Raw genomic sequence first — 7517 nt, 5'->3', positions numbered from 1 at the left:
TGCTGAGACCTATTATGGATCATAAGGCGGAGTGTCGGTTACTGAATGACTCTAGTTGAATGGGGCTGAATTGTTCAGGGGTGCCATAGGAGTCACTTCTGCTGTTGTTGAGTGTTGGCTCGAGGCTACCAAGCTTATCATGACTGATCTTGATTGCGCTACCACTTAGAAATTGAGGGGTGTTGTGTTCTTAGTTTGGGATGAGGCTTATCAGTGGTGGCTGATGGTTGAGCAAGGTGCTTAGCACGAACAGGTTAACTGAGATTATTTTAAGAACGTCTTTCAGAGTAAGTATATGGGGGCGAGTTATCTCGAGGCTCACCGATGCGAGTATATGAGCCTAGATTAGGGCGACCGATCTGTGGCTGAATATAAAGCTGAGTTTTTACGATTGAGTAGGTACCACGGGCTCTAGTAGTATCTAGATATGATAAGTGTGTGAGATTCGAGGAAGGGTTACGATGTGATCTGTGGGTTTTGAAAACTCTTTAGAAGGAGCGGGTCTTTGCAGTTCTGATTGCGAATACCATATTCATTTAAAAAAACATAGAAGAATGGATTTAGTAACAAATAGAAACTAGGTTCTAATAGAAGTAGGTGTAAAACAAAACCTCTAGGGTTATCATTTAAACGACTTTGTTTTAGGCACTAGAAGATATAGCTAAAATTTGGGCTTTGTATACTCTAGACTCCTAGATACCGAATCATCTCATTGTGGGTGGTGCTACAAGTGATTGATGAGGACTCTACACTTGGTGGAGTATTCTCGGGACCTTGGGGCCCAAATGGAATAGGACTTGCTGAGGCGATGTTTTGTTTGGCTTGTTGTCAACCCCTTCCTCTCGTTATTGTGTGAACCATTCTCTTTTAGGGATGTTAATTTAGTAAATGAAAATAGAAAGAAGAAAAAGAGTTACCTTGAGAAAAATCTATCGTAGAAGAAAAAGGCAGAAAGGTTGGGTAGGAAAAGGTTAGGGTTTTGATCGATTTCGCTAAAGTGATTGAAGAAGGGTTGTGTACCTATTTTTTAGGAATAAACTTGTGCGAGAAGTTTACTTTATAGAAACTATTCAAGTTCTCCAATTAAACTTTAACAAATTTCATTAGGGGTAAGTATGTAACGTTTAAACATTTAACACGATACACATTGAAGGTTGAAGGCACCTAAATTTTTTATTCTTGTTTGGAGTAGTTAACCAATTATCAGTAATTCATTAGATTCTTCAGGGTAGAAATTTCGAGGATGAAATTTTATTAAGAGAGGAGGGTTGTAACACCCTAGTTCTGGCGGATTAGAAGTTATGGCGCATAGTTTTAATATGGTTAGTGTGGCGAAGTGGTATTAGCCCAAATATTTTTGGATGAATAAGGTTCGTAAGCAAACTGTTTGGGCACTATGATAGTAATCTGCCACAAGGTTGACTTGCTGGCAAGTTAGAGCATTAGCACTAAAGTATCCATTTGTTGGTGGTATTTAAGGATTTATTTAAAAGGATATTTCTTGTAAAGAAGGAATACACAAAAAAAAGTACACCTCAGAGTTTTTGATTAGGTATAAAAGAGAATACCAAGTGCATAAGAATGTTCTCGAAGGCTTCATTGCCTTTAAGGCCACACCATAAGCGAGTCACCACCAAGGTATAGTACGCTCAGCTATACGAGCACTGCTTTAGTTAGTTCTCGTAACGGGGTTAATTGGGAGTCAATGGGATTAATTAAATCTTCCCCATGTCTGGTTAGACATTAACGAATATTTTCATTTGATTATTTTCATCTAGCCCAGATTTTTAGGAAAATCAGGAGATTTAGGTTAGGTAAGTATCGTCATTTGTCAAAGTCTATAGTAAGGGAGATAAAGAGTTTATATCTAATGAGGGATAAGACTCTCGAGATGACTTTTACTTTACTTTTACTTTATGTTCTGGCTCTGCATTTTTTTTTAAAATTATTGCTATCTAAATCTTAAGGAATCAAACAGTACTTCTTTCTCCTTCAAGATGAAGATGAAATTCTGGATCTTTATCAGTAATCACTCTATCTCAAGTAGTGTTGTAGTTCTTTGTTGGATGTTGGATCAAAAGTTCAAGCAGTTATCTGTGGTTGTCAAGTGAGTTTCTAAACCGGCTCTTGCGCGGTACTGTTTATATTTTGATGTCTATAGAACTAATCAAAAGGTGGTGTCGAGATCATGAAAGGTATAGTAGGTAAGGCAAGTGATTTCTAAAGGATATCTATGGTTGAGTGAATATTGTTGAAAATAATATGTAAATCTGGTACTAATTTTGATGAGTTTAAGCATGTGTTAAATGATGCATAAGTAATGTAAAGTGAAGCATGATTGTACCTGAATGTTTGAAATGAATATTATGAGATATGTGTCATATTGGTTGTTTATTGTGGATTAAGAGGATCGGGCTTAGTTTTTTTCGATGTATGAAATGTCTCTAAGTAAATATGTTCTAGAACCGAGCTTTAGCAGTTGTTGTGGACTCAAAGATAAACATGTGACACAAATTTAGCCTGGACTGGTAATCTGTTGTTGTTTTAAAGGTTTAGCCTAGACTAGTAACCTTACATGGATATTAGGTCAGGACAATGTTATCTTCCAAAAGGAACCAAAGAATAGTGATTTCCTAATGGGGTTCTCTATGTGTCTCAGGATGATGATGGGCAAACCTCACAAAACGTGAGTTTAGGCAAATCCATATCGTAATCATGTCAATAAGGAATAGCCTTTTGTGTCAAACTCTATAAGAATAGCCTTAGTGGTGAACTCTGAAAGAATAGACTTTATGGCAAACTCTGAAAGAATAGCCTCTATGGCATTCTCCCAATGGAATGCCTTTGTGGCGTTCTTAATAGAACTCTTAAAACTTTGAAGGGATATAGAGAAGTAATGGGTTAATATTGAAAATATATGCTGGATAAGGATGTGAACTTTGTATGTTCGAAGGATGTGAACTTTGAAGGGATATAGAGAATTAATGAGTTAATATTGAAAATGTATGCTAAATAAGGATGTGAACTTAGTATGTTCGAAGGAAGTACCTGTCATTTGTGTATGTGCTACTTCTTTAATCATGATGAGGTGTTGGCTTAGAGTTTGAAGGAAGTAAGTGATGTATCGAAGACATTGAATGAGAAGGAAATAGTTTCAGAGTGAGGTATAGTAACTAACGCGTATAAAGGGATAGAACTTGAGGAAGCATTCGCAAGAGACAAGTTGAAGGTTAAGAATGATGGAATCGTTTATATAAATTATCAGTTGCAATGTGCAAATATGACTCAGGTAAATGATGTTTTCCTCACTAAGTTCTTATGAAGTTATCTATGTGTGTTATGTTACAAATGAGATGATGTGGGACTAGGCTAGGAGGGACGATGCCAGGACTACGCCAAAAAGTGGCGTATCGGGTTATTATGCATACAAAACGAGTCTGGCAACGAGTTTCAAGTCTGAATTGTTATATAGAAATCCATACTTTAGGGTATCTGGAATAGATTAGGATTTCAATTTAAATATTGTTCTAATTTAATTACCATGTGTGGTAGTTGTGTTTTCTTATTGTATATACTTAGGTAATTTAGTTTGAAATTTGTAACTAAGAAGGTGTAATTAACTGTAACTTGTTTAATTAGATTAAGTTTTTGTATGTATTCGTTTAGTAATACCCAAGATCTGAATCTGACATAATGAATCGGGTTGAGGGTGTTACACGATGCTTATGTGAGTTATAAGAAAATTAAGGAAAAGAATTATTACTACAAGAACGTTACTTAGTGACCATCATGATGCAGTTTCGAGGACAAAAAAAATTTTTGTGGAGGGGAGAGTTGTAACATCCCAAAATTTCTAATTAGATATGTAACACTATTCCGGTATCGGATATAGTAAATTCGTAAGAAAATTAGAAATTTTATCAGATTAAGTAATGCTTATGATGCGATTTTGGAATATTCTAATCTTTTTAAAGACAAGTAAATATTTCAACATAATTCTTCAAAATAATTTAATCATAAAATATTTTTATTTCTTATAATAAATTATTAAATTTTTATCCTTTTAATAGTTATATAAACAAGGATAAAATAATAATTTAATATAGTAGGGCGGGGCAAGACAAGTAATTACCATAATCGCTCCATAATCACTATAAAAAAAAATCCACCCCGCTCCTCATGCATCCACTTCTCAAGAAAACTTTGGGTTTTATGATTGCTACCCTTAACTAAGTTGGTGTCACCCATGAACCTAGTCTCAACTCAATTGGAAATTTACCAAATTTTTATTCTTTTTATAAAGTTATATTAATATCAAGATATTTTTATTTTTTTATATTTTCATTAATAAATAAAACTTTACACATGGTACTATTTGAACCAAAGACATCGTTAATTTTAAATATTCAATTTTACCATTTTAATCTTAGCAATATTTTATTTTTACATTAACTTTTAATAAATATATTTATAATTTTTTCACTCATATAGTAGATGTGTCATAATTTAATAATTATCATGATGTTTTAATAAATTTATATTGTGTTTAAGTAAATTAATTATTTGATTCGGTATCAGTTAACTTCAACTCAATCAAGGGCTTATCTACCATGATAGTTTGTGTGCAATTAGCATCGTTCATAATTTTTTTTTTGAGATCTTTTTTTTAAGATTTAAAATTTTACTAAAATTAATTTAATTTTTTTAATTTTAAATTTTTTTTAAAACATACCAATTTTAAAACTTTAAATTCTAAATCTTAAATTTTAGAACCTAAAATTATATGCATATTAATTTTTATTAAAAGAAATTGTCTGTAAGTTGCAAGTAACTTTCCGACTATCATATTACTATTTTCCTACAAGTTAGGCAATGGATTTCATATTCACCCCCACGTTGTCTCTGAAGCGGAGTTGATTTTTAAAAAAAGACAAAAAAAAAATCATTCTTAATTACTAGCTAGTTTTATAACAAATCAGGCCCAAATTTACATTTCAAGCTTTTTTTATTACGACATGAAGCATGTAAACATGCTTGCTACGTTTTTGTAATAATTAAAAACAAAAGGAAGCAAACATTGATGCTATGGCAGTAAATACTAGTAGGAGCATTAGTAATTAGTTAAATAATTAATTCTTGAACTCCTTAAGGGGCCGCAATTTGAAGCCTCCTTCCTCTCTTTTCTCAAGTGAATAAGGCATATATGTTCCCAAAATCTTGTCCCAAATGGAGAAGAATGGTTGGGAGAAGTTGTATTTGCCACCGTAAAGCTGATGGTGGAGATCATGATACGCGGTGTTGTTTGTAAAGAAGATATGAAAGGGATTCCAGGGAAGCATTAATCCACAATGGTCATCCACTGATTTCATGTTGCAGAAAGAGGAGAAGAAGGCAGACGTTAGAGGGGACATGCCAGAGATGTAAATAGCCATTGTACCGCCTATGATGTCAAAAAGAAGTCCCTCGATCGGATGACTGTAGATAGCACCAAATGGGTACGAAACCACCAGTCGGTGATGCTTGGAATGGAGGTGCTTGTACAAGAACTTGTTCTGGTGTAGGTATCTGTGAAGAAAATATTGGTAAGTATCGAATACGAACATTGCTACAATAAACTGTCTTGCTATAACAAAGAAGGAAGTTGACTGCCCTGAAGAAGCTCCGGGATCATTTCCTCTTGTTATCTGCACCAAGTTAACAAAAATTAAATCATAACTAATTGACCTTAGATAAAATTTGGTTAAATATATACATAAAAGAATGTATATATTTAACCAAATCAAAAACCCACCCAATACTTTAATCAAGTACAATAATATACATATTGTGATTTCATCAGCTCCTTATCTTTAATGGATTAATTAGTTGCTTTTTTGGGACTTGGGAGTATAAGATATTTTAACTTTTCGTGATTGTTTATGTTAGCTCTTTTGTCAAAAATATCATCACGTATTATACTTTGGCCTTTCAAATGGACGTGGTAATTGATATATATCTAGTTATAAAAAAAAAAAAACTGTCGTCAAAGTTTGAGTAAAATCAAGGTGAAAAACCTTTGGCAACAACATACCATATATAATAGGTTAGTGGCGATGAACTGACGAAATTGTTGCCCAAGGACGCCTTTGATGACGGTCTTTTTGGAGGCAAAGTTCTTCTCATCCTCATCTTCTTTAGGATGCAACCTGTAATTGTTACAAGAGTAGCCTAAAATTGTATACAGTCCACCATAAACCCAATAAACAATAACTGGCATTAAACTGCCAACCAGCATTTCATTTGTTATCTCGAATGCCATTGCAAAGTGCAAAGCAAATTCTACGAAGTATGTTTTAGGAGTCGAAAACCAAGCACGTACGTAAATCTTGAAGCTTCTCTCCTCAACTTATAAGTGAAGAGAGAGTTATAAAAGGGTCCACCAAGCAATAAAAGATGTGGGGTTTAATGTATTTTTTAACCACTCAATGAGTATTTTGCTCTAAAATGTTTACTTGGACCACTAATTTTTCTTTATTGTTCTTGTTATTTTGGCGCGATATAACCGAACGACGGTTGGTGGTCCGACGCTGTGTGTAATGTATATGTCATATAAAAACACTTATGACAAAACAATTATGAATATTAGGATGAAAAATGGTTTTTTAAATAAATACACAGAACATCCATGTACTGTAGGTTTCTAAGCAATTTAATCCATCTTAAAATAAATGGAACAATTTAATTTTTATACAGTTAAAATTTGAGTAAATAAGGAAAATTGATATAACATTAATTATTTTAATTAATAAAATTTGGGATAAGTAACTATTAGACCCTATAAAAAAGTAATTGAAAAGACCTAAATAATTCTTTTAATAAAAATTAATATGGAAAAAAGAAAAGAAAAGAAATGCAGTTATAAAACGCATGACTATATGTAAAAGAACAATTGGTTAAATTTTTTAAATTTAAAAAAATATTTGAAAAATTATAAATCATTCAAAACAAATGTAAAACAAAAAAATTAGTTCCTTTTTCTTTGAAAATTTCTAAAAATTCTTTAAAATATTATAAAACTTTTAAAACTTTTCTTAAAAAATCAAAAAATTTATTTAAAGAAATTTTAAAAATTTTTGTACTTTCCTAAAAAATATAAAAAGATTTATTATTTTTTGAATTTTTATTAACTCTAGAATATCATATAAAGCTCTTTTTAAAAAAAGTAAAATTAAACCAATCAAATGTAGACAAATGTAAACGTTTCTTGAATTATATTTATCTCTTGTTCTTTCAATAAGTCAACTTTTTAGTTCTTTCAATAAGTCAACTTTTTGGGTTATAATAGAGTATTTATTATTCATAGTAGTGATTAATTTTATTACAGAGTTGCTCTTCGAAAATGTGAACAATTGGTCATAAAATATTTTCCATTCAATCAAGTATACTTTTACAAACATAAATAATTAAGATGGTATTCAAATGTTATTATTTGCTCACCTTTAAATAGTTTACATATTTCTTTCAGAAAAAAAATGTAA

The 7517-nt window shown here is 32.0% G+C and overlaps 1 protein-coding gene across 1 annotated transcript; it reads right to left on the bottom strand.

The window, feature by feature from the left end:
* Positions 1-4942: 4942 nt before the first annotated feature.
* LOC107908454 (sphinganine C4-monooxygenase 1) lies at positions 4943-6375 on the bottom strand. The gene is made up of 2 exons (XM_016835625.2): positions 6071-6375; positions 4943-5684 (listed from the first exon to the last, which is right to left on the bottom strand). Exons 1-2 carry the CDS (start codon positions 6296-6298, stop codon positions 5130-5132), a joined length of 783 nt encoding a protein of 260 aa, XP_016691114.1. The 5' UTR covers positions 6299-6375; the 3' UTR covers positions 4943-5129.
* Between the last annotated feature and the right edge of the window lie 1142 nt (positions 6376-7517).

This window comes from Gossypium hirsutum, chromosome D02 (assembly GCF_007990345.1).
Source record: "Gossypium hirsutum isolate 1008001.06 chromosome D02, Gossypium_hirsutum_v2.1, whole genome shotgun sequence".
NCBI lineage: Eukaryota > Viridiplantae > Streptophyta > Magnoliopsida > Malvales > Malvaceae > Gossypium > Gossypium hirsutum.
This window is presented reverse-complemented; position numbering and strand designations above follow the sequence as displayed.

What these genes read in the sequence shown, in the direction of transcription:
- LOC107908454 (XM_016835625.2), bottom strand. Translation starts at nt 6,298, where the DNA reads ATGGCATTCGAGATAACAAATGAAATGCTGGTTGGCAGTTTAATGCCA. An exon ending in CCACTAACCTATTATATATG is followed by an intron (nt 5,685 to 6,070) that starts GTATGTTGTTGC and finishes AACTTGGTGCAG; the next exon opens with ATAACAAGAGGAAATGATCC.